The sequence below is a fragment of the Ustilaginoidea virens genome, chromosome 2, assembly GCF_000687475.1.
Source record: "Ustilaginoidea virens chromosome 2, complete sequence".
NCBI classification, from domain to species: Eukaryota; Fungi; Ascomycota; class Sordariomycetes; order Hypocreales; family Clavicipitaceae; genus Ustilaginoidea; species Ustilaginoidea virens.
Genome location: NC_057317.1, coordinates 2,253,799 through 2,279,461, shown reverse-complemented (window position 1 = coordinate 2,279,461; position 25,663 = coordinate 2,253,799). Strand labels below are relative to the sequence as shown.

The 25,663-nt window shown below is 56.6% G+C and overlaps 9 protein-coding genes across 9 annotated transcripts; 4 read left to right on the top strand and 5 right to left on the bottom strand.

The window, feature by feature from the left end:
* Positions 1-1,980: 1,980 nt before the first annotated feature.
* UV8b_02369 (uncharacterized protein) lies at positions 1,981-3,750 on the top strand (the record flags this gene model as incomplete). The annotated part of the gene is made up of 1 exon (XM_043139867.1): positions 1,981-3,750. One exon carries the CDS (start codon positions 1,981-1,983, stop codon positions 3,748-3,750), a length of 1,770 nt encoding a protein of 589 aa, XP_042995801.1.
* A 178-nt stretch (positions 3,751-3,928) lies between these two features.
* UV8b_02368 (uncharacterized protein) lies at positions 3,929-4,679 on the bottom strand (the record flags this gene model as incomplete). Its single annotated transcript, XM_043139866.1, has 2 exons — positions 3,929-4,590; positions 4,649-4,679. 2 exons carry the CDS (start codon positions 4,677-4,679, stop codon positions 3,929-3,931), a joined length of 693 nt encoding a protein of 230 aa, XP_042995800.1.
* A 426-nt stretch (positions 4,680-5,105) lies between these two features.
* UV8b_02367 (uncharacterized protein) lies at positions 5,106-6,245 on the top strand (the record flags this gene model as incomplete). Its single annotated transcript, XM_043139865.1, has 1 exon — positions 5,106-6,245. The coding sequence occupies one exon, from the start codon at positions 5,106-5,108 to the stop codon at positions 6,243-6,245; it is 1,140 nt and encodes a 379-aa protein (XP_042995799.1).
* Positions 6,246-6,690: 445 nt separating this feature from the next.
* UV8b_02366 (uncharacterized protein) lies at positions 6,691-7,463 on the bottom strand (the record flags this gene model as incomplete). Its single annotated transcript, XM_043139864.1, has 2 exons — positions 6,691-7,316; positions 7,397-7,463. The coding sequence occupies 2 exons, from the start codon at positions 7,461-7,463 to the stop codon at positions 6,691-6,693; spliced, it is 693 nt and encodes a 230-aa protein (XP_042995798.1).
* Positions 7,464-8,540: 1,077 nt separating this feature from the next.
* On the top strand, positions 8,541-10,698 carry UV8b_02365 (uncharacterized protein; the record flags this gene model as incomplete). Its single annotated transcript, XM_043139863.1, has 2 exons — positions 8,541-8,781; positions 8,882-10,698. 2 exons carry the CDS (start codon positions 8,541-8,543, stop codon positions 10,696-10,698), a joined length of 2,058 nt encoding a protein of 685 aa, XP_042995797.1.
* An 887-nt stretch (positions 10,699-11,585) lies between these two features.
* UV8b_02364 (uncharacterized protein) lies at positions 11,586-13,331 on the bottom strand (the record flags this gene model as incomplete). The annotated part of the gene is made up of 2 exons (XM_043139862.1): positions 11,586-13,210; positions 13,280-13,331. 2 exons carry the CDS (start codon positions 13,329-13,331, stop codon positions 11,586-11,588), a joined length of 1,677 nt encoding a protein of 558 aa, XP_042995796.1.
* A 646-nt stretch (positions 13,332-13,977) lies between these two features.
* UV8b_02363 (uncharacterized protein) lies at positions 13,978-16,217 on the bottom strand (the record flags this gene model as incomplete). Its single annotated transcript, XM_043139861.1, has 5 exons — positions 13,978-14,070; positions 14,136-14,216; positions 14,275-14,369; positions 14,537-15,808; positions 15,884-16,217. The coding sequence occupies 5 exons, from the start codon at positions 16,215-16,217 to the stop codon at positions 13,978-13,980; spliced, it is 1,875 nt and encodes a 624-aa protein (XP_042995795.1).
* A 677-nt stretch (positions 16,218-16,894) lies between these two features.
* UV8b_02362 (uncharacterized protein) lies at positions 16,895-18,863 on the bottom strand (the record flags this gene model as incomplete). Its single annotated transcript, XM_043139860.1, has 2 exons — positions 16,895-18,629; positions 18,748-18,863. 2 exons carry the CDS (start codon positions 18,861-18,863, stop codon positions 16,895-16,897), a joined length of 1,851 nt encoding a protein of 616 aa, XP_042995794.1.
* Positions 18,864-22,819: 3,956 nt separating this feature from the next.
* UV8b_02361 (uncharacterized protein) lies at positions 22,820-24,400 on the top strand (the record flags this gene model as incomplete). Its single annotated transcript, XM_043139859.1, has 1 exon — positions 22,820-24,400. The coding sequence occupies one exon, from the start codon at positions 22,820-22,822 to the stop codon at positions 24,398-24,400; it is 1,581 nt and encodes a 526-aa protein (XP_042995793.1).
* Between the last annotated feature and the right edge of the window lie 1,263 nt (positions 24,401-25,663).

The window sequence follows — 25,663 nt, the reverse complement described above, 5'->3', positions numbered from 1 at the left end:
GGTCTATGGTAGTGAGTAGTGGGATGGTGCGGGCTATATGGAAGAAAGTTTTGGTGTGTTAGTTGGCAATGGCAAGAGAAGCAAAGGACAAGGTCAGGCACAGCTTCGCATTTGTGCAGGTGGACGGCAGCCGGACTTGACGGCACGGCGGCACGGCTTGGGTGACAGCGAAGATGCCAGGCAGATGCAAAATCGTTACGATCGTTACGGACTATGGGGCAGAAGCGTGTTGTGACAAGGAAATCAGCATGGCATGACTGAAATGAAATGTCGGGAGGAAATAACTTGTGAAGCGATACAAGAGCGTCTTTTTATTTTTGGGTCGTTGGTGGGGGGGGGGTGGGGTTCGGAGTGGCAGTGGCATTGGCAGGTACACACTACGGGCGGCGTACCTTGGTGGGTACCAGGCAGGGACCTGCCTGACATGTACGGAGTAGCGCGGAGTCCTGGGCCCTGCTGCGGAATGCAGAGTAGGGGTCTGGTGCCTGAATCTTAGGGGCCGCTTGAAACCGGAACCGCTGGTCTGGCCCGGACAATCAATCAATCGGCTTACGAGTGGCCCCTGGCAGCAATTGAGAGTATTGCTGGATTACCCTTCGGTGCCTACCACTATACATACCACTAAGGCAGTGAACTTGTATACTTGTAGGGTATGTATCTCATACCCCGTCGGCAGGTATCTGGGTACTCTGCCAGTCCTTCCACCAGAAAACAGGTCCCTGAACAAGCAACAAGTTATGCACGGATACCAGCCTTACAAAACCCAGCCGTCGCTCACGTTGACCCCGCCGCGTTGCAAAGTGGAGCGTCGTCTCCATGCAATGCAGTTGGTTGTACTCCGTACTGAGTTTATTTGGCTTGGGCTTGAACCAGACAACTGCTGACATGCACATGCAGCAGGTGCGTTGGAAAACCCGGACGGGTCAATATTATGTGTCTGTCTGCCTTGGGAAATCCGATCTGTATTCTGCGTATTCTGCGTATTAGCATATTGGCGTATTAGCGTAGGAGCGTATTAGTTCTCCGCTCCATTATGCGCGGGGAGCCTCTTTCGGAGGAGGCTTTTCGCTTCTCGCTCAATCTGTTGATGTAACTTTGCTTCAGTTCCGAGCTTTTGGAGCCATGGCATAAGAAGCGAATCCAATGACGTCAGCATAGCCGCTTGATGAGGACAACGTCTTGTCGTCCTCGAGCAGAAGAGGTGCCCAGACGGCCCGGACAGCGTGGCATCTCCATCGTCACAACCAATTGACAACTTGTCCCCGTTGTTAAAGTCGCCAGGCTGGGCCTGTGCCGCAACCAAGATGGCGAAAAACGCCCGTCATCATGCCTTCATGTTTGCAGCTCAAGTACTCCAGCGTCCAGCGTCCAGCGTCCAGCGTCCAGCGTCCAGCGTCCAGCGTCCAGCGTCCAGCGTCCAGCGTCCAGCGTCCAGCGTCCAGCGTTCGTTTAGTGTTCAGTGCTCAGGGTTCTCCATCGGGCTATACGCAATTGGGCTTAGTTCAGGCTGATCAAAGGGAAAGCCCCAGTTTCCTCTTGGCACTTGTTTAGCGGCGATGACGTGGCACGTGCTTTCGCGTCTGCGAGGTACCAGGGGTCTGGTCTGGTACTGTACAGTACCTTCCGAGTTCGTGACCAACGTCACGTCACCTCACGTCGTCACGTTGGCTTTTTGGTCCGACGAGCCCTCGACATTCCAAACAACCAACTCGAACCTGCCGTACCCGCCGTACCCGCCGTACCCGCCGCGACTTGGATTTCGCCTGGCATCAGTTGCCATCGCCTTGACATTGGCTTTTAACGACCCCTCCTACGAGCAGGTTCTCGTAACGTTTGCGTCTTCATTTGCTCAACTCGAATGCTTTTGCTCCGGCGGACTTGCTTGGCTTCCAACTCAACAACGATTGCTTTGCTACATGGCTGCAATCTGAGCAACGCGAAGCGGACTTAGATTCTCTGCCCCCCGCGAAATCTGCTGCCATGGCGGACGAACAATGCGCCAACCCTCAACTCCTTGGTTGGGTTAAAGAATGGCTGGATGTTGCGAGGGAACGCAACACGCAAGGCATAACGACGTACCGTAACGCCTATGAATCTCTCAAAGCTTGTCCCTTGACCTTTGAGCACCCCGCCGAACTGCAACAGCTAAAAGGATTCGGCCCCAAGCTTTGCCAACGTCTTACCGGCCAGCTTGAGAAGTATTGTCGCGAAAATAACGTTCCAATGCCTCAACATCCCCAGCTGAGGAAGGCTGCAGAGCGAGCGGGAAGAGAAGAGCCGGAAAATGCTGACAATGGCCCGGCGCCCAAGAAGCGCAAGGCTAGGCAACCCAAGGCCTACGCTCCAAGTTTTCGATCCGGCGCGTATGCCCTACTGGTTGGATTATCTAGCATAACCGAAGGTAACTCGACGGGCATCACCAAGGCCGACCTGATCGAGCTGGCACAGCCGCATTGCGATTCTTCCTTCACAGCCCCCAGCGATCCCACAAAATTCTACACGGCTTGGAATTCTATGAAGACGCTGATTCAAAAGGAGCTTGTTTACGAGAGAGGAAGACCGTTGCGGCGGTACGTATTGACCGACGAGGGGTGGGAAGTCGCCAAGAGAATTAAGCAAACCCCAGAATGGGGTGCCGACAAGAACTCCAGTCTCCAAGCAGATCCGCCTTGTCCGTACAAGCAACAGGTAACACCTGACCAGGCCATTGACAGCCAAACCCGAGCCCAATCTCCCGAGGTGGTACTTCTCGATGACGATATTGCGGAACCAACCGTGCGCCATCCGGCACCTGATGGAGGAGTAACGGGCCACGACACTTTACCCAGTTTCGAACCCATCAGATTACCACCGGGGTCATTTTGTGTTCGTCTCGTTCTCGATGTACGTGAGGTTCGGGCGAAGACGGATCGCGACTACATGCAAGAAGAACTTGCGAAGCAGGGTGCCACACCCATCATGAGAAGTCTCGAAGTTGGCGATGCTCAGTGGATCGCCAAGTGTCACGATGCCACGCTGTTGCATAGACTTGGTGCTGAGGGCGATGAAGTAGTCTTGGATTGGATAGTTGAACGCAAACGACTGGATGATCTGATAGGAAGTATCAAGGACGGACGTTTCCACGAACAGAAACATCGACTCAAGCGCTCTGGTGTGAGAAGGGTGGTTTACTTGATCGAGGATATCTCCATGGATGCCACAATGTGGCAGAGACATGAAGAGTCGGTTCACTCAGCCATTGCGTCTACCCAAGTTGTCAATGCGTACTTTGTGAAGAGAACAAGCAAGATGGATGAGACTGTCAAGTACCTGGCGCGGCTGACGGCAAAGCTCAAGAGCAGGTACGAGAAGCAAACACTGAATGTCATACCTTCCAAAATCATCACGGCAGGCAACTACCTACCGCTTCTGAAGCACCTGGCCGAGTCACAGCCCTCCGTGGGTTTCTTTGTCACCTATCCGGTGTTTTCCTCGCTGGCGTCCAAATCAGAAATGATGACGCTGCGCGATGTGTTTCTCAAGATGTTGATGACGACACGAGGTGTCACTGGGGAACGAGCGCTAGAGATACAGAAACGGTGGTCGACGCCGTACGAGTTCGTCAAGGCGTTTGAAGCTTGTGGCTCAGGAGAACAAGGCAGGAAGAGGAAGCGGGATCTTGTGTCAACCCAACTAGCGCATCTGGTCGGAAGAAAAAAGATTGGCAAGGCACTAAGTCACAGGATTGCCGAAATCTGGGGCGACGCATAATCGAGCTGAGCATGACTCCTAGATGGCCGTCAAGAGTCACGCACACACACGAGTTCTGTTCTTGTTGAGAGTTTACAACAGGCGGAGAAGAGGAGCCTACTATGGGCCTTTCTTGAATGAGGGATCCTCGCTTCCTTTTCCCCCACGCTGGCGAATAGGCCAGTCGCGAAACGATGGCCTAGTGCTTCTCCTGAGAGAGGATACGCCGAACTAGCTTCTCCAACAGAGGAACAGCTGCTTCGCTGCTCTCTGCGCCTAGGATACCCGCCAGTGACTTTTCGGCATACTTTGCCATCATATCAACCTCAACGTTCACAGTCTCTCCTTTTCTTTTCTGGGCAAGAATGACTCGTTCTTGGGAATAGGCGATCAACATGATCTCCCACCAGTCCTCGGCATCGTTGACCTTGGTGACGGTGAGGCTGGTACCGTCAATGGCAATGAAGCCCTTGAAGATGATGTGCCGCATCATTTCACGATTCTTGGGCCGGAACCTAAAGGTCAGGGCATTTCCGTCGGGCGTCACGCAAAGGATCTCGGCCGTCGTGTCGACATGTCCTTGCACAAAGTGTCCTCCCATGCGTGTATCTGCTCTCACAGCTCGCTCCAGATTGACCGGGCTGTTCTCAACAAGCGTGCCGAGGTTGGTGATGCGCAAGGTTTCCGGAGCCACACCGACCTTGAACGTGTCCGAAGTGAAGGATGTGACGGTGAGGCAACAGCCATTGACGGCGATTGAATCACCCTCGTGGCAATCTTGAAGCAGGGGTGAGTGAGGGGGGATGGTGAACGTCATGGTGGTGCCTCCAGTGGAGTCATTGCTGTCAAGGTGGGAGACGACTATGCCTTGCGTGAGCCGACCTGGGGCTACAGCGAGGTGAATGAGATGTTCTCTCACCTCCAATATCCTCAACGATGCCGGTGAACATGATGGAAAGCGGAGGGGGGAGGGCAGTGCCCGTGCTGAGCTTTGTAAGGCTTTGGGTTTGGGGTGAACAATCAGGCTACCCGTGATCCTCCAACTAATGAAGAAGGAGTCTTTGCAAAAACGCAACGCTAATATTGTATACGAAGTAGATTGTCCTGGAAAAGAAATGCCCGAGATGCAACTGTCAACTGTCAACTGTCAAAGGTAGGTAGCTGGCTGGCGGTGGTGGGGGAGGGGGAGGGGGGTGAAGCTGTTATCGATAGCCAGTTATCCACCGAAAATTAAAATTTCCATGTCTCGCGCATCGCGCATCCCACATCTCGCAGCCCGCCTGCCTTGCCGGCAAAGAGCTCGCTCGACGTTTCGCCATTCCGTTCTTTCGTTTTCTTTCCCGAAACACTTGCTTGGCCTCGACTTTTCCAAAGTCATGGCGCCCAGTCGGCCGGAGAACAAAAAGCAGCAAAATCCTGACTCTCTCCTGACCGATGCCGACACTCAGTTCGAAGTCGGGAACCTCGACGAAGCTATTTCGCTCGCTGCGAGAGCGCTCGAGATCACTGGGCCCGGAGGCGACCATGAGCTGCGCGCGCTGAGCTTGCTGGGCACACTGCTTGTGGAAGCTGGAGACATCCAAGACGGCCGCAGCTATCTGGAGCGTGCTGTCAAGCTGGACGAAGATGGCATGGCGGACGAGAAAATCGGCGGCGGACCAGAAAAGTTTCTCTTCCTCGCGCAGCTCAGCGAGGACGGCGGCCAGGATAGCGTCAAGTGGTTTGAGCGCGGCGCCACCACGCTGCGGAGGCAGATTCAGAACCTGGCCGATCGACCGTCGAGAAGCCCGGAACAGCAGGCGAGCCTGACGGAGAAGCAGCAAAAGCTGGGCGGGGTGCTCTGTGCCGTGGCGGAAGTGTACATGACCGATCTCTCCTGGGAGGACGATGCGGAGCAGCGCTGCGAAGCCCTGGTCACAGAGGCCATGATGATTGCGCCAAACTTCCCCGAGACGTGGCAGACTGTCGCCAACGTGAGAATCTCGCAAGAGCGCATGCAAGAGGCCAAGCAAGCCCTCGCGAAAAGCCTGGAACTCTGGCAAGATCTGCCGCCCTCTCACCCAGATATTCCCGCGTTTCCTACCCGAGTTGGCCTCGCACGACTGCTGCTCGAGACGGAGATGGAGGAAGAAGCCCTCAAGGTGCTGGAGCGCCTTGTGAGCGACGACGACGAAAGCGTCGAAGCCTGGTATCTCGGCGGCTGGTGTCTCTACATCTCCGGTAGGAAGCAGCGAGAGGCCCAGCCCCATGGAAACGGGGACGCCAAACAGGCTTGGAAGTCCACCTGGTCTACTTCGCGCAAGTGGTTGGCGCAGTGTCTCAAGCTGTACGCAAAGCTAGACTACGAGGACGAAAGGCTGGGCCAACATGCTGTCGAGCTGTTGCAGGATCTCAACAAGGAATTGGGCGAGATGCCCGACGGGGGGGAAGATGACTGGGAGGATTCTGGGGACGATGGCCGCGATGACGACGACGACGGCGACGGCGATGGCGACGAAGAGATGACGGAGGGTTGACAGTATGTGAAACTGGTTTGATTTATAAAATGGCAGGTACTTTACTTTGACGGCTGGCATCAGGACGGCGTTGGGGTGACGTTTACAAGAAATATACAACTGATTCCACCAGAGAAACACACAAGTCTCCCAGAGATGTTTGCGGCGTTTCAAATATGAGGGAACGTCCGTTGATGGAGCGGGACACTTTTTTTTTTTTTTTTAATCCCTTCGTTTTTTTCATCTTATATTGTCAAGAAGCCGCCAAAACATGTCCTTTGCCTTTTCGACCCGGCCCCTCGCATGCCATCTTTCCTGAAACCACTGCGATGAATTCCCTTAGAAAAACGATGTCCAGGTCCGAAAAAGCAAACTCGCCAATCCCCAAACCCCCGGCAAAATGCACTTTTCTCTGCCTTCTGCCTCTTCAAATCGTCCTTGGCTCCCGATTCTTGTCTCCGTCAGCTCACCCCGCAGCTACCGTCAACTTTCCCACCTCTTCAGCCGGCACGCCGTCATCCTCGTCACCCTCTTCGTCGCCGTTACCGGCCAAGCCCCTTTGCCACAGCTGCTTCCCCGTCAGCTTTACCGGGTCCTTGATCTTTGCCCTTTTCAGCTCGGCCAACCTCTCCTGCTCTTCCTGCCGCGCCTTGTCCTCCATCTCCTTGATGAAGCCCTGGCGCCATTTCAGAAAAGTCTCGGGCGTGACGGCCGTGCCGTGAAACTTCTTGTTCTCTTCCCTCTCTGCAGCCAGGAGAGCTTCCTCCTGGGCATTTGCGGCGGCATCTTTCCGGTCTTGGATGAGTTGCTCGGCGGCTTCCTTGATCGCGGAGACGATTGTGAAGACCATGGCCATGCCCAGGTTCTCCTGGATGGTTTCCTCGACGCCGGCGAGGAGCGCGTCTCTGTCATCGCCAATGCTGAAATGGTCGTTGGGCTGCGCGTTGGGGGGCGCGAGGAGGTCCAGGTGCGGGGGCACGTCGGGGTAGTCCTCTGGGTAGCGGACTTGCAGGAGAAGTGTAGGCGCTGATTCCTCATCTTGGTCGGGAACGTCCAGCTTGATTGCTATCTGAAGCTCGTTGTCCGACAGGTCTGGCAGGTTGAGCTGCGTTAGCGCCGGTGACGGAGGGCTTGGACAAGTCGAGTTTGACCTACAGGCTCGGTTTTCATACCTGTGATTTCCTCGGGGAAGATGGACGCGAGAACCTCGCGTTCCTCGGTCTGCTCCTCGCGCCCCATGATCGTGAAAATGCGCGCAGCAATATCAGTCGGGGGGAGGGAGGGGGGTGCGATGGTCGAGTGGCGCGGCGATCAGCCAGTCTGGTTGGAGGGGTTATCACCAGCAGAACACACAAGTGGAATAGTCACACCAGTGGAACAAGCAGCAGAACAAGCAATAAAGGATTTCAGATCATGCAATAACGCTAATCCTAAAACGGATGATGTACCTGCGCACACTGATCAGGGCTAATAGCGGGCTAAAGAGCTTCAGGCTGCGGTCTTGAGGATAGCAGGCACCATTAAGGCTATGTAGACCTCGCAGTAATAAGCTACTGTGTATTATTATCATTATCATCACTAATAGCCTCATTAAGTAGGCCCTTTAACAATAGTAAATTGGCCCGTAGTATCCTCTTAACCTTTCCACGGAACAGCACAAGTGCCTCCTATTACACGCAATCCTAGTACTAGGCTAAGTCCCTTTACTTCACAGGTAAATTCGCAAGCAGGCGCTTCAACAGCATACCGGCCGGCCGCATCCCCTCAAATGACTCAATATAACCGACCCTTTTATATAATAGGACCTATACCTCAAGTTCTGCGCAATTTAGCCCAGGGCTAAGTCCCTTATCTTCCCAGGTAAATATAGAGATAGACTCTAGCCAGCACGAAGGATGGGTATATTGCAGGCCTCAATAGAAGCTCGTATGAAAAGGGCATTAAAATCGCGATATCCCTTAATATGTGCACACTTTAAAAGGTTCGCCGTAGCAAAAATATAAGAGGTCACTACTTATAGAAAAATGTGTGTGCAGGTACTCTATCTGCTTTAGGATTAGCGTTATTGCATGATCCGAGATCTTTCCCTGCATGTTCTGCTACTCCACTGGAATAGTGGGGGATCCTCCCCAGGCTTAGCGCGCACTTCACCGCTCGGCAGATTTTCAAAAAAATTCATGTTCGGAAACTGCCACAAGCATCTTCGCTCTGGAGGGAGTCCTCCAAGTTTTGCTCGCTTGGTCGACATCAATCCTCACGACGAATCGAGTCTCTGGTCCCTTTTTTGCACCACCTCTCCAACGACTGACTCACACAATGGCTGCTAAATCAGTTGCTGCTGGCAACAAAAGAAAAGCCACCCCAACCGCAAAGGGATCGTCTGATTCAAAAAAGGCTCGACTCTCCAAGCCTCAGACCGCGCCAGACTCCAAAGATGAGGACGTCTCTGTCTCATGCCCTGAACCCGACGGCGGTGTGAAGCTTGAAAAGAAGCCGTACAGCCAAAAGTTTGCCAAGAAACCTGATGCCGGTGCGAATGCCAGTGGTTTCGATCGTAGTAAGTGCTCACTCTGATCGTTCGAGGTGACGACAGTCCCGGTGTAAAAAAAAAAGAAAGAAAGAAAGAAAGAAAGAAAAGACGCTGAACAGTCGGTTAGACGGCATGACCTCGAGGGAAACTCATGCCAAGCAAAAACAACTGGCGCAAGAGCGCAGGGCCGCCAAGCCCTTGGCCGACGACGTACAGCGCACCAAGAAAATCTGGGAGCGGCTGAGGATAAAATCTCAAGTGCCCAAAGAAGAACGACAGAAATTGGTCCAGGAGCTGTTTGGCATCATCACCGGGCGATGCAAGGACTTTGTTTTGAAACACGATGCCGTTCGAGCCGTCCAGACGGCCATCAAGTACGCCACTCCAGCTCAGAGAAGGCAAATCGCACGCGAGCTCGACGGATCGTACGCGCAGCTCGCGGAAAGCAAATACGCCAAGTTCCTCATTGGCAAACTGCTCGTGCATAATGACGACGAGATTCGAGATTTGGTCATTCCAAACTTCTTTGGCAAAGTTCGGAAGCTCATCAATCACGCAGAGGCCTCTTGGATCTTGGACGACATTTATCGAACAGTTGCCACCAAGGAGCACAAGGCCCTCCTTCTACGCGAGTGGTACGGACCCGAGTTTAGCATCCGGGAACTGACAAAGGACTCCAAGCCTACTTCGGATCTGAGCAAGATTCTCCAGGCCGAACCCAGCAAGCGCGGACCCATCATGAAGGGCTTGCTGGACATGATCAACTCGCTCGTCCAGAAGCGCATGTCTGGCTTCACCATGCTCCACGATGCCATGTTGCAATACTTTCTCAACACACAGCCGGGCACAGAGGAGTTTGCTGAATTTATTGAAATGGTCAAGGGAGATGAGTCTGGCGATCTGCTGAAAAACATGGCCTTTACCAAGTCTGGTGGCCGGCTTTCATGCCTTTTGCTGTCTTACGGATCGGCAAAGGATAGGAAGCAATACCTCAAGATGTACAAGGACACCTGGCTTCTCATGTCTGGTGACGCCTATGCCCACACAATCATCCTGGCCACGTACGATGTCATGGACGACACCAAACTCACAGCCAAATCAATATTCCCCGAGCTTGTTGGAGAAAAAGACGAGGAGGTCGCCCAGAACATTGTCAGCGCCGCGAATAACCCCTACGCCAGGACCACGTTCCTGTACTTGTTTGAAGGCCTATCGAGGTCATTGTTCCCTGCCAGCCACTCGTTCGATCTTGATATCCTCAAGGAAGTGCATGAGATTCGCAAGACGACGAGCAAGAAGGATGAAGATGTCAGAAGAAAGGAACTCGTCGCCGCGCTTTCGCCGTATTTGATTTCCGCCATTGAAAAGAGTGCCGACGATTTCACAGCTACAGCCTTTGGGTGTCAATTCGTTGCCGACATTCTCCTCTCCGGGACCGGAGACAAGGCCAAAGCCCTCGAAGCCGTCGCCCAGTCCGCTGCCGGCGACCCCAAGGAGAAATCTGCGGACGAGGGCGCGCGTGCCAGGCCGCACATGTCAGCGGCTCCCCACGGCGGGCGGATGCTCAAATCGCTCATTCAGGGTGGAAAATACGACAAGGCGGCCGGCAAGATCATCCCCGCCGACGACCCTCTCAAATTTGCGGACATTCTGTATCCCGTTATCAAGGACTACATCCTGGATTGGGCGACCGGTCCAAGCTCCTTTGTCGTCGTCGGGCTGATGGAGTCGGAGGACTTTGGCAGCTCCGACGAGCTCAAGAAGACGCTCAAGAAGAACAGGAAATTACTGGACAAGGCGGCTTCCGAAATGACGCCAGAGCAAAAGGCGGCCAAGGAGGCCCAAGAGGACAAGAAGACAGAGAAGAGCGGGGGCAAGGGCAAAAAGAAGGCCGAGGCCCCTGTTGGAAACGCAGGTAGCAAGCTTCTGCTGGAGAAGCTGTAAACGTGCCGTTGGATTGTGTCTCGATGCGCTAGGGGCCATTGCGTTTCGTCGTTTGGGTACAAGATCGGACGGACGGGTATGGGTGCTGATATACATGTGTGTGTGTGTGTGTGTGTTTACGCAGAAACAATGCATCAGTTGGCGTTTTGCGCCTCGAGGCCCAGCCCAGTGCCCAGTCAGGAAAAAGAATGACGTGAGCTGTGGTGAAGGGCGCCCCGAAGACGACGGACCTGTGAAGACGACGAGACGAGGGACGTCGGTGACCACGGAAGGACAGCCATGAAAGAACGGCCATTGCAAAACCAACACGTGCCTGCGATGCCATCCAAGGAACGCATCGGCCTCGTTTTCCCTTCTCCGCTCTTGCTTTTCTTCCTTGGTCGGTTCGTAGTTACACTGCAGGAGCTCTAGCAGCGCGGCGGCTCTGCGAGCAGATTTCCCGCACGTGCGCCGAGTGTTTCGGCACTGCCAAAGGGCTGGGTCATGTTCGGAAATGGCATCTTGACGGGGGCCCAAAGAGAGCATTTGCTTGGCGGACCATGGGATCGATGCATATCAACCAACGCGTGCGCACGCTGCACTGGGGGTGGGTGGCCGCAGAGGCGCCGCGGGCCTGTCGAGACCAAGCAGTGAGTACTGTATGTAGCAGGGGTACGGAGTAGGTAGCCGTGCCTATGGCACCGCGATTTGTGTCTGCTCTGTCTTGGCATAATCTGAAGCTGACTCGGGAGCTTCAGCCCTCCGTACTAACTACATACTGCGGCTGCCCCCCCCCCCCCCCCCCCCCCCCCCCGGGGTGCTCCATCCATCAGCTGGGCAAGGCCGCACGTGCAAAATACTCGACTCCGAGATTTGCTCCCTCTCTCTCTCTCTCTTCAAGCTTCCTTTCAAAACACCGTCACTGTATTCACATAATCGTTTCTCAAAACCTCAAACACCATGCCTGGGAACCCGTACAAGGTCGTGGTGGAGTCCCCCGTCGCCTCGATCCTTCTGGCACCGCTCTCTTCCCACCCGCCCAGGAACTCGCAGCTGCTCCCCGGACTGTCGCCCCAGCCGCGGTTGAGGACCATGCCTCTCTGACGTCGGGGCGCCCGGCCGGGCGGATAGGCAGACGCCCACTTGTCGCTCATCCGCCGCTCGATGTACTTGAATTCTGTTTCCGACGTCGTGGGGTCGCTGCTGCTGCTGCCGCTGCCGCCGCTGCCGCCGCTGCCGCCGCTGCCGTCGGCCAAGTAGGCAATGTCCCAGCGGCAGCGGCGGTGCCGGTTGAACTCGTACGAGCCGGGCACGTTGCCGTGCAGCACGAGCTTGTTGGCAACTAGCCGGTCGGGAAGCTGGCACTTGACCGGGTTTTCCGCCGCATCAGGACCACCGGCCTGGCCCGTATCCTCTGACGGCGGCGCCTCTGACGGTTGCGTGGGCGGGGACAGAAGAATGTCAAACCCGAGATAGAAGTAGTTGTAGAAGCACTCGCCGGAGGGGTTGCCTGCCGCCTGCTCGTCGATGGCGCAGGAGGCGGCGGCGGCGGCGGCGGCAGCGGCGGCAGCGGCCGTGACAGCGGGTTCGGTAGAGTCCATGTCCGAGTCGTCGTCGTCTGACCCCGTGTTCATCGAGGACTGGTCCGTGTCTGTCAAATCATCGGGTCGATGGTGGACATCGGCCGTATTTGAGTGGCCGTGGCCGTGAGAGTGGCTTGTTGTGCGCATCTTGTGAATCACCATCTTCTGGTCGTTCCTTCGATATATCGCGTTTGGCGGCCCGAGCTCCATGATGAGCTCTTGCGGTGTCGTCTCTCCCAGCTGGATCCTGAAGGCGTGTTTTGTCCACTTGCGGAACAAATCCAACTTTCCCCCGCCGTGTATCCGCACAAGGGACACTTCGTCTGGGTAGACATCTTTTGTTCTCGGCAGCACCGACGCCAGCTTGATGCTGGGCAGCGATTCCGTCCACAAGGTTTGCCGCGCCTCTGCCCATGACGTGCCGCTGAAGACGGCCATGGACGTCGCGACTTGGGTCGAGGACGACGAGAACAACGACACCACATCTTTATCCGGAGAGTACGCCGAGCTCGCCAAGGGGAAGTTGAATGCTACCCCCGGGTAGGACAACACGTACACACCGGCTTCCTGGCCGCCACCGTGGCTCGGCGGCGGGATATACTCTCCACCGTACGTCGGACCCAGCAGTCGGTGGTATATGTGTCTAAAAGTCGGGCCCAAGGACGACTCTCCCGGGATAGGGGACCCGGGTGCTGAAGTGCCGTTGGACGCTGGCCTCAGCAAGTCTCTATCCTTGAACGTGATGTGGTTTTTGGTAAAGTCGATCACCTCAATCAGACGAAGACGCTGTTCAGGGCCATCGAACCGCAGACGAATTCCGTTGTGCGGCAACGCGATGCACACCGGCTCGGTGACCGGCTTGTCCGGCGAGTAGATGACCTCAAGCTTGGGGAACCGCCGTGGTTCAGCTTTAAGGCGGGTCAAGACATCATGAAGGGATGCGCCGAGAACTGCGGGATCGACGGCATCAGTACTGGCGTTCGTCTATGCGTCGCAGCCGCAATAGTTGTTTGACATACTCAGAAACCCCAGTGCTCGGCCTGGGAACAGCTGTGCCGTGAAGAGCGACATGCTTGCACGGGGCAGCGAGCCGGAGTGCGACTTTGCGAAAGCCGGGTGCCGTTGTAGCACAATGTTGGGGGCGGGAGGTGCTTTAGGTGGCCATCAATCACGCTGGTGAAAACCTTGAGATATGGAGCAGTTTGAATAATAGTGAGGATTGGAAACATGCATGATATGGAGGCAAAGATGTCAAGGTCAAATCACGAGCTGAGGTAGGATGCAAGTGATGTGATTGATGCATGATCCCGAGGGGCGTGTAAGCTTCGATGGAGGGGAGGGGCCATGTGATGCAACTGGCGGCAGCTGGCATGCGGCGCGCGGGGCACCTGGCAGTTATTTTTGGCCCCACATTACCGTCCATCATCTGAGAGGCGCATGGTAGGTATGTACCTGGTACTTTTTTAGAAGGCACCCAAGGTACCAAGGTACCCAAGTTACTCCGTACTCCGTGTCAAGCTCCAACGCATCGCATCTCCTTCCACCCACGGGACAAGGCGGCTGGCAAAAGGAATAGGCGGCATAAAGCACACGGCTGCAGCGGATTTATGTACCTACCGTAGCATACTGTCTGGTATCGACAGCCAATCTACATGCTTTTTCTTTTTCTTTTCTCCTTTTTTTTTTTCCACAGCGCAGCTCGCAGCCACGCAACATCTTACCACTCTAGCACTTCTCCCTTCTTAGGCTTCTGCATGCGGACGACCTTGTCGCAGTTCAACAGGCAGAGCGGATCAAACGCCTTCTTGATCTGCAGGACACGACATTAGCGAGCTAAAGCTTGTGGCGGGTATCCCAGCCCCATCGTCTACATACCTGTCGCATTGCATCGACCGTTGATTCGCCTAATTCGTGGGGCAGATAGTCTCTCTTAACCAGACCAACACCGTGCTCACCCTGCGACATCGTTAGCCCGAGTAACTCCAGATTGCTGGAGCGGTGCGAGTATTCTCACTGTTACTGTTCCTTCCAATTCAATAGCTCGCTTCACCATCTTGTGCACGACGGCTTCTGCTTTTTTGCGTTGCGGCTCGCTGTACGTCAGGATGGCTGTTTTGTGTTAGTATGGATAGATATACCATTGCCACTTGAGGCGGAAAAGGTTGAGGGAGGACAGCTGCGGTAATTCCAGCTCCAATGGCGTATTTCAAAGTTGTTGTGGTGGAAAAGGGGGGGGGTGGAGGGGGGATGAGGACGGAATATCCAAGAGCACTCACTGTGAAAGTTGCCGTCGCCGACATGTCCAACAATCGAGCCTGTGAGCCCGCTCTTGCGCATGTCCTCCCTGGTTTCCTCAATCAGCTGCGGAAGTCGGCTCACGGGTACTGCAACGTCACCGGTCCAGACTCTGTCGCCGGCTCGCATCGCAGCCATGGTGCTCCAAAGGGCTTCCTTTCTGGCGCTCCACAGCTCGTCCTGCTCGTCCTGGCTCTTGGCGAATTCAAAGGTTTTGCTGCCCGCCTGTCGAGCCAGGGCCTGCACTTGCGAAACTTGCTCCTGGACGCCGGCGGCCGTGCCGGCAAACTTGAAGAGCAGAGTGGGAGCCTCTTGCCAGGAACGGGACGTCATTCCGGCAGCATTGATAAACTTCATCTGGTTGTCGTCGAGAAGCTCAACGGCGGCAACGGGAACCCCTTGACGCACAACCTTGCTCACGCAGGTAGCAGCATGGTGGACGGACGCAAAGGTGCAAACGGCGACGCTGGTCGACACCGGCTTGGCCGCAACCTTGAGAGTGGCCTCGGTGACGAGGCCCAGCGTCCCCTCTGATCCGACGAACAGCTTGGTCAGATCGTAGCCGGCGGAGCTCTTGCGCGGCCGCTGTCGGGTCTTGATGATGGTGCCGTCAGCCATCACCACCGTCAAGCCGAGAACCCATTCACGCATTGTGCCAAATCTGTACGCGTTCGTGCCGCTACATCCGGTCCCCACCATGCCGCCAATCATGGCGCCCGGCCCGGGGTCGGGGGGGAAAAACAGGTTGTCCTTGGCCAGGTCGTCATTGAGGGACTCCCAACCAACGGCTGGCTGAACGACGACGTCCATGTCATCCTTGTGCAACGCCAGGACCTTGTTCATTCGGCCAAAGTTGATGGAGACGCCTCGTCTCGTTTGCGTGTAGTGCCCCTCCAGGCTGGTGCCGCCACTGTAGCCAACCACGGGGATGCGTCTCCGGTGGCAGACCTTCATGATGTCCGACACCTCCTCGGTGCTGCCGGGAAACAAGACGCAAAAGGGCCTCTCGTCCGGCTGGGGCTGATGGGTCGACCAGATCGACGAAGAGTGATGCTCGATATCGGTCTCGAGGGTGCTGACCTTGTCCTTGCCCAAGATTTTGACGAAATCGGCCCAGGCGGCCTGCATGTTTTCCAGCTTGGTGTTGTGCTTGGGATCCTTGACTTTGGACAATGGCAGCGTCGAGTCGGGTTCCGGCTCGCGAGGCCAGAACGTGCCCAGGTAGTAGGCAACGCTGATGCTCGAGAGGAAAACTGCAGCGTCGTCGAGGTGGAGAGGTCAGTCCTTCCCCAGGCGACACCAAGGGTGATGATGCGGGATCAACGTACAGAATGTGACCATCCAGTTTCTCGAGGGATCCGTCATGTTTCTCCATCGTTCGTATTCCTCGCGCTGCTCCCTCTCCCGTCGCAATCGCGCGCCGATGCTCCCCATTACCTGGCCTTGAAACGACCTCCCCAGCTTCATCTCGTTGCCTTGGCGCGCAGACGTCGGAGGCTTCGGCTTCTCTGGTTCAATTTCGGTTCCGTAGCATCTTGCAGTTCCTCCCAGAGATTTTGACGCAGTCGCTCCGCGACAAGGCATGCGAGCGCCGACCAAGCCGGCAGAGCTGCAGGTTCGCAACGGTTTCAAGCACGCGGCTGCCAGTCGCAACTGCGCCATTGCGCGGTCCGGCTTTGCCCAGCGGACAAAAAGCAGCTGGCTTTGGGGGTGGCAAGGATTTCCAACCACCTGCAGAGCCCGTGAGAGTCCTCAGTCGACCTCGGCGTCGGCGATTAAGCTGTGGTTTCACCCCCCTTGCTCATGTGACGATGGTCTGGATTTCATCAACTCGGCGCTCGCGGTTTTTCGGTGCAGCACAGAGCTCAAGTAGCGTATGTCTCTTTCCTGGAGCGGAATTTTGCCAGGAGACACCAGCTGTGGCGGACGAGTCAGAGGAGGCCAACGCCCGCGGTGGCCCCACTGCAATGAACCAGTGACCCTTCCCATACGCGCAGTTAACGGCACGGCACGGCACTTGGGGGCAACTCAGTGGAGTGGTGAAGCCCAGCAACGCATTGAATCAATGCTCTGTACGGAGTACTCCGTGCGGATCATGTATGCGGACACGGATACGGATACTCCGTGCAAATGGGGAAAATGGGGGAGGACTGGCTGGTTGGCAAGTTGTAAGTTGTAAGTTGTCAGTTGTCAGTTGCCAGTTGTCAGTTGCCAGGTATGTACTGTACTCATGATGACATGCACAAAGGAAATGAGCCTGCATTTTTACATTTGCATCCCCCGATTCTTGTCGCATTATTCTCACAACGCCGTCCATTATTACGTGGTAAATCAGGATTTTAGGGGCTTTTCCACATCAGCTGCACATTAAACGTTGGCGCTGCGCCTTGTAGATGTGCTAAATAGGCGCTCAGTTCATCATCCTGTTCGATTGGTAGCGGCAGCTCTCCGCCCTTGCCGTCTCTCAAGATCCCCTCTACGCGTGCGCATATTGCTCCGGGAAATTTGCTGGCCGCGGCCTGCCGCAGTTCATGGATAGACTGCGAGTTGAGGGTGGCAATCCATAGGCTCGGGCTCGGCACGAAGCTCGAAGAAGGGTGAGCTCGCATGTAGATGGCGCACGCCGGAGACACGGGCGCAGGGTGCGCGGGTTGGAACACGGGTGCTGGCGTAGCGGCGGCTGCGAATTGCGACGGCAGATACTGCTGATGCAGAAAGGTAGCCTGGGTGTTCGGGCCCAAAAGCAAGGACGAACTCATCGGTGGCCCCAGTGGCATCCCGGCCGACATTGGAGGAGAGACAAAGACACGGGAGGGTCGGGGTAGCCGCTCCTGAGAGCCCGGGAGTCCAGGCGTCTGAGGCCGCAGTGATGCTGGCATGGGGGCTCCCATGGCACTGCTGGCAGGGCTGAAGGCCATCTGTGATGGATGCGAAACCTCCGACAAGGCATCAAAGTTCGAGTTTGCCATGGCGTCTGCCAGATCCATCTGGTCATCATGGGCTGAGCTGCCCGTCGCCATGGCGGCAGCTGTTGCTCGCTGGCCAGCACGTGGCGGCGACACGGCTGGACTCGGCGGAAGCTCTTGTTTCCCGGGCTCCTTCTGACCGCCATCGTCCCGAAACCTCTTGATGATGTCCATGGCCATGACGTCGAGAGCACGAGCCTTCTCTGGCTGACTGATTCCATCTTGGGCATGAGGCGCACGTAGCACGTGCCGAACGGGTGTTGACCCGTCGGCCCAGGTGCGTTTCAATTCTTCCCACTGCTGAGGAGTAGCGTCAGACTTGCAAGTGAAGCCAGAATCCGTGAGAACTCGCCGCAGGGCTCGGCGCATTTCTCGAGCTTCTGCTGGATCGACTCCCAACACATTCCTGGCCTCCGCCAAAGTCATTCTCGTCTTCAGCACACGCATTCGCTTGGTGACGTCGGTGCAGATTACATCGAGAGCTAGTCGTTGGGGTGGTTCCGGGTTCTCCTTGGTTGACCAGACCAGGGAATGAAGCCGCGCTTTGGCCGCATCCCACTTGTCCACCCCAGCCGTAGTCTTTTTGATTATGTTCTCTTCCTGGCAGACTTGCTGGAAGTGTGTTCGAACAGCACGGTAGGCGGCCACGTCAAGGCGCAAGATGAGTCGCGCCTCATCTAGCGTCATTTCCGAAGGGAAGCGATCCGTCGATCCGGCGCGGGCCCCCGCCGAGGAGCTTTTGCGCCTAGATCTGCGCCTGTTGGTTTTGGTCTCGTGGTCCCTGGAACTTGGTTGTTCATTCCGAGCTGACGAGCCTGGAGCTGACGAGCCTGCTGGCGAGATTCGAGATTCGCCCTCGTCGGTCTGGCATTCATCTTCAAGGGCACGGGGTACTCGCAGCAACCAGCGATTCCGAGTCCGCACCCTCATCAGCTCTCTTGCTCGGACGTCGAAGCCTTCCTCGTTCAAGACCCGCAGCATTTCTTGCTGAGCAAGGTTTTCCCCCCACAGCTCCTTGATGCGGCACACCAGCCGCTCATTTTTGTAAGCAGGCTGCTGTTTAGGGGGGAAATCCCAACGGCGAAACTGGGATTGGAAGGCCCGTTTGCTGGCGAAGGGGGTGTCGGTTATTCACAGTCCTCGAACCCGAGCCAAACCACCCCCTTTGAACAGGAAAAGCGGAAAGGGCAGGCCGTGCCCCTGAGCGCACGAATGCAATGACTCACCTCGGCGTGAACTGGTGAAAGTTCTTCATGTGCTCCATAATGTCCTCGAGGGACTTGCCCTCTTGGATGTATAGCCGATAACATGTCTGCTGATGCGCATCCCAGTCATAGACCATGATAGTACGCGAAACAGCAGCGTTGACATGGCCAGCTCGCTTCAATCGCAAGTTTCATGTGAAGCTTCAAGCCTGGGCCGTATTCCGGATGGAAGTTGCTGAGCTGAGCTGATGATTATGGACAGATTCATCCAAATCTTGGGAGGAAGAACGACGTGCTTAGTCATGCGGGGGGTGGCGAAGGAACACGCAGCAATTTGCGACGAGACAAGGTGAGAAAAGTGTTTGGTCCGACTAACAGCTTTCTCTCATCCTAAAAAATGGAAGGCGCATCTGTCTGTATGATTTTCTTGCCATTGGCGACTTTGGAAAGCCGCAGAAATATCGTCAACTACCAGCCCCAATAGTACGGATTACGCCATCCACTGTATGCTGGGCACATTGCCATCTACACAAGGCGCCGAAGCAAATATCCAGCCCAGCCCTTGATACCGCATGAGGCTGGAAAGCTAGCCCAAGAAACTCCTGGTGGCTGACCAGTCCACTCGTAGCCCGGATCGGATCGGAATGCCCTGCGTAAACCCCGATAAGAGGTCATGATCTTGTGAAAGCCGGCATCTCTCTTTGTCTCTTGAGCTCTTCTACGGATGACGAAATCGAAAAAAAGGCTCGAGATGAGGTAGCAGTGGAGGGTTAAGGCGTTTAACTCGAAGGACATTGTGGCTATGCATAAGAATCTGGGTGGTTCCAAGAAGCAACCTCTTGCTGCGCCCTACAACCCGCATGCGCATGGTATACAGGCTACTTGGCAGGTTCTATTCTTCCATTCTATCGTGCTAATCGTTTACCTTGAGGACGTTTGGAGTACTACAGGCTCTGAAGGCAAGGCAACCCGACCAGGCGGTCCTTCTCTCGGCAGCAAAATCTTGCGGTTCCCTACAGCTGGCCGTCATGGCCATAAGCCCGGCTGACGCGTCAGGAGGGATAGTTTGTTGGCCCAACCAATGGCCATGGCGTTTACTTGATCCGCGGGGTCAAGAACGATGCTGCCTCGGGATAACTAACTGGTGGCTCTGCGTCTACAGTAGCAGCAAATAAGGCCTCACCGCCGCAACCCGCCATCACTCCTACATATGTACGGAGTAATCCGTAGTCCGTACTTGGATAGATGACGGAAGCGCCAAGCCTCCCCGATAGAACTATTGGACGTATGTACCAAAGGGCCCGGGTTGTTGGAGGCACTTGAATGAGTGAGGACCAGATCTTGCCACGCGCGACATTTTCACATTTTCAACGGCGCCAGTCTTTGACAGCACTGAGAATAGGCGACGAAGGCCGATAGCTTGATGCACCCTTGGGCCTTGACCGAGTCCTCTTCCTCTGCGGCTGTCCCGTACGCGAGATGACACGGACTAGCTGGTAGATACGTAAGGTATCCGTAGATAGCGGCGTGGCTCCAGGGGCATCAAGTTTCAACTACCCGTGTGTCCGGATGCAGCCTTTGCCAGCTGGGCCAGGCACGACGGGACGGGGCAAGATCATCTGGAACCTGTAGTCTGGACCGAGAAGAGCAACAGTAAAGAGGCCACCGCAAGGGTAGGCTGACGGACGAAGAGATGAAAAGAAAAGATGAAGTGCGGTCGGCTGATGATACGTATCGTGGCGAGTCGAAGCCCTTCATGCTACATACTCCGTACATGCATGTCATCAGGGCCCAGGCCGCAGGCCACGTCCCACAGTTGGCCGACAGTGTGAATCACCAAGTAGGGAGTCGGTTGACGCGTCCATTGAGCTTGTACTCCGTACTCTGTTGGCTCAAAGGGCCAGTAAGGAAACGACGGGCGATGGGGGGGGGTTTCGTCGAATGGATGGAAGCTACATGCATGTACCGAGGGCTCCGTACGGGCCTGGTCGGACCAGTCAGTCAATCAATGTCAGCAATGTCAGAGCGCCCTCAACCTTATCAGTGCTTCGTTATTGGCTTCATGCCCACGTCTCGGGCTGGCGAAGCTAGCGGGGGCGTGAGGACCCCAGTCCCCCAGTGACAGGCACACTGCTGCCGCACGGTGCAGGTGCAGATCAAGCAGGAAGGAAGCAAGTTGACACGCCGGACCAGGTCGGAACCAGGTCGGAGTAGGGCGTACCTGGCCAACAAACAACGTTTGCTGACGACGGCACAAACTCACGAGTCTCATGGGCACCAGACTCTCCGGACGTGAAGCAGCGTCACGGGATGGTGGTACGAGCAGGCAGCCAGCCCATCGAGGGGAGGTTGATAGGAGGTATGTAGCAGACCAAATGTATCTGTGCGCCCTGCTACCACGCATGGGTACGGACGGGTACCATGGATATGCCGGAAAGGGGCAAACTGCAGGTTGCACGGGGTACGGATTCACGTCGCTCGCAGAGGGAGCAGGCCCTCGACTGGGGTCGCTGATGATGGAGGATGCCGAGCCTCGACGACTACCTCTGCCCCCGCTCCTTTTTCCTCCTTCTCCATCTTTTGCCCTGGACGCCCTCGTGGCCCGCTGCCAAAGCCCAACACAAACCCTCGTGAATGGGGCTCGAGATTGCCAGGCGTTTCACGCATGAGCCAGCCGTGTGCGGGTCGGCCGTGTACCGTGTATAATGTAAATTTCTGGAAGGACGAAACCACGGCAGACTAATGAGATTGCGACCGTCCCCAAAGCCCCTGTTGGGCCTCTGGGATGGACTCGCGGCCCCCTTGATTTCATCTTGGCTGTGCTTCGTCAGGGGGGAGATTGCCTGCTACTCTACTCTAGCGGCCCCAGAATGCTGATGTGGTACTCTGTAATCTGTGCTTGGCCGCAAGCCAGGTCGAGCGTTATGCCCCAGAACACTCAGTCAGTGGTTGGACACTGGAGGAATGCCGTGCCGTGTTGGGGCACATTCCGACGGAGACGTGGCCGTGGCAAGTGTCAACTGCATCGTGCATCGTGCATCGTGCGGCGTGCGGCGTGCGGCGTGCGGCGGTGCACTGTACATGGATGGTTGCGGAAGACGTCTGCACTGCACACTGCATGTGGTGTGGTGGCGAGGCTTGAGGCCGCGCCATCAGCGCCATCAGCCATCAGCCATCAGTCATCAGCCATCAGCCATCAGCCAGCCAGCCAGCCAGCCAGCCCATCAGCATCAGCATCAGTTGCCGGCAACAAAAGTCATTTGTTCTTCCTTGTTCTTGGCGTGCCGCTAATCCGAGCCTGTGCGGGTGTCGACTCTGTATTACGGGGCCTGGTTCGACGCTGGCTGCTGCGGCCAGACAGACACACGGCCTGCCAGACTGTAATAATAATAATAATAATAATAATAATAATAATGATAATAATAATGATAATAATAATGATAATAATAATGATAATAATAATGATCATAATAAACCCGGCCCTGGGCCCACGCGGCGTTGCTGCTGCGACTCGAGGCTCCATCCATCAAGAAGCACTCGCACTCGCACTCGCACTTGCACCAGCACCAAGTTGACCCTTTCAAGTCTGTGTCGTCGTCGAGTCTGTGTCGTCAAGTCTGTGTCGTCAAGTCTGTGTCGTCAACGTCCGGTTGCTTGGCCTGGTTGGTTGCTGGCGGGTCGGTCTGTTGGTTGCGTCGCTTGCTTTCGTCCTTGTTTCCTCCCCTTTCCCCCCCCCCCCCCCCCCCCAAAGTTCCGGCTCTGTCCCACGCAACCAAGCACACGGGTTTTATTATATAAAAAAAGAAAAAAAAAACAGCGGCCGTCGATGCCTGGTTGCTTCTTCTGAGCACCCGCGTTGCGTCACTTCCGAGGGGCCATAGCAAGAGAGCCCTGTTTCGTGGTGACGAGGGGAGATGCCTGGCCCTCGCTCACCTCGTTGTCCCACGCACCAAAACATCCGACACGGCGACATCCTGCTCGACGACCGGCAACGATAACGACGGCGGCGACAGCGGCAACAGCAGCAGCAGCAGCAGCAGCACCGCTCTCCTTGGCCGGCCGCAAAAACGAACCCAGCGAATCACGAATCCAAATGGCCTCGGTCCAGGTTCATCCCGCTGTCCCTGGCCTTTCCCTGGGCAAGCGCTCCAAGTCCAAACACCGCACCGTTGTCAAGCCCATCCTCAGGAAGCTGCACTCTCATCATTCCGACCGGGAATCGTCGCTCGACCTGGATCGAGGATGGGACGACCAGCCCTCGCCAGGCCTAGCCACCGGCTTCGACTTTGGCGGCCCCTACGACAGTGACGGGTCGTGCCACTACTCGTCGACGGCCATTGCCGCGGCGCGAGCCGGTCGAGACGTTGGCTTCTCGCTCTCGGCAACCGACGTCGCCGGCGGTCCTGGATACGGCCTGGGAATGGTGGGCGCTGGAGCAGCAGCAGCAGCAGCAGCAGCAGCGATGGCGGCGGCGGCGGCGGCGGCGGCGGCAGCAGGAGCTGGAGGCCGTCGGAAATACTCGCATGTGCGGTCAGCAAGCGGCAATTCCCACGCCTCGTCCGTCGCGACTACCGCAAGTGCCGGCCGCAACGGGGGCTCCTTCGTCCACCCTTTTCAGCAGACGCCGCAGACCTCCTCCCCCCCGCTGCTGCAGTACGCCAACGCCAGGGCTTCCCTGGACAACGGCTTCGGCACCGGCTACTCCCCCACCATCACCGAGGACGACGACGATCACGACGACCAAGACGACCTCGTCGACCCGTACGCGTCCCTGCACTCCACCTCGACGGCGACGACACCCCGGCCAGCGCTCTACCCCTCGGCGTACTTCCAGCACCCCAACTACCGCCGCCCGTCCCTGGCCAGCCAGCGCACGAGCTCGTTTTCGGATGGAAACCAAGCGCTGCGCACGCCGGCAACGCGCTCCAGCTCGGCGCAGGCTCGCCTCCTCGGCACCGCCTCTCTGAATCAGAGCCGGTCCGAGCTGAACTCGAGCACCTTGAGCTCCGTAGCCGCCGCCGACTCGCCTCTATCCTCAACCGCGCCTCTGGGCACCGCCGCAACAACAACAACAACAACAACAACAACAACAAGCACCTCGTCCTTTGCCCAGCCGATCCCGGCCTCGTCGTCATCCTCAGCCTCGCTCATGTCGCCCTTGCGGAGCTCCCTGGACATGAGCGGCTTCCGCCTACGCTCCCACAGCGAGGTCGACACCGCCACCCATCAGGAGCAGGTCCGCGAGGCACGCCGCAAGTTTGAGGCAAAGGAACGCGCCAAGGACGAAAAGTATGCCCGGGAGCAGCTTCGAAAGCGAGAGCGGGCAGAGACCAAAGAGGCGAGCCGCATGGAAAAGTGCAACGCCCGTCTCCGCAAGGGCAGCGTCGGCAACGGCAGCATCTCGGGCAGCACCGCGTCCGGCGGCGCCGATGTGCGGGTGGCGTCGTTCCGAAGACGCGGGGCCGCGCCTGGCGACGTGCGGGAAAAGCTCGACTTTGCCGGCCACGGCTACGACAGCACCCATGCTGGGCAGATGGCGTCGTCCCGGGCCGACGAGGTGCACTTCGCCTCGCCGTCCAAGAGGTCCAGGACGGCCAAGCACAGGACCGTGGGCGTCTGGACGGCCTTTGTGCTCTGGCTTCGCACTCGCTTCCTCAAGCTCGGCAGACGCTAGGAAAAGGTCACCGGCCGAGCAGCCGACCGCGACCCGAAACCATCGCTCTGGGACGTGGCCGCCATGGGTTGCCGTCGCCGACTGCTACTTTTGGATGGCGAGGCGTTCCTTTGCGGCGTGATTCCGTCGTGGCCATATCCGTGAAAGCGTCACACGTCGTTCCGTCCGCGACCTGGGTGCTCTGGCAGCAACACCACAGCACAAACGCCAGATGCCCTCCTCCCTCCCTCCCCCTTTTTAACACACGCTTTCTTGTCTTTTGGATCCGTCACAACCCAAATTGAGCATGAAGAAGATGATGATACAAACGAAATCGAAGCAAGACCTCAAAAAACTACACTTTTCTGGCGTGGCGTTACCGGCTATCACTTTTTCCTCATTTTCTTCTTTTCTTTTCTCTCCTTTATCCCCCCCCCCCTTTTTTTTCCCCTTGTAAGGGCGGCGGCGGCAGAACACACAGTCCCTGCCGCTCCTTTCTCCCCTTTCACGGCGGCGTTGTTTTACGACTGACTGCATCACATCGGAAAAGGGGCTTGCGCTGGGTACGCGGCCAGAGGCGACGCAACGCAGCACTTTGTGTTTCGGAAGACATCCCCGGAGGAATTGGAAAACGAACGGCACGCGGGTTTTGCTGGGGGGGTTGGGGGGAGGGGGGAGGGTTCTCTAGTCTGGTCATGTATCGACTCTTTACCCCTATTGCCCCCCTCGACATGTCCTCGCCATTTGACGCGGGTTTGGGTGAAGCGTGCTTTGTCCCCCTTTTTTCTGAGCTCTTGGCCCCGCGCCTTGCGGGCTGCAAAGCGAAGCGTCCTGTTTTTTTTTTTTTTTTCTTTTTTTTTTTCTTTTTTTGCTGGTATGACGGCGGCGTCTGGGAAGTAGCAAAGTAGTCGTTATCAGTCTCACAAATATGACTTTTCTCATCCTTGGCCAGGTGCCCCGTCCCGGCGGGATTCGCCTGCACCGCGTGGATATGTCTCGTCTCGTCCGGCACGCCGAAAGCAAAGCATCTCCACGCCGCGCCCTCTCCCCAACAAGCACTCCCTTTCCCTTTCCCTTTCCCTTTCCCAAGCGGACAAACTTCATCACCAGCAAGACAGTCGAACAGCTACAGCTGACAGGTGGCAGGCAGGCAGGCCCCATTCTCCTCACCCGGCAAAGCAAGCAGCCGGGCAGACGGCCCAGCCGCGCTGTCCCCGGACGGCAAAGCGACTTGGAGCAGCACGCACCGCTAGGCCTTTTTCCACACAAACGGCCTGCCGCACC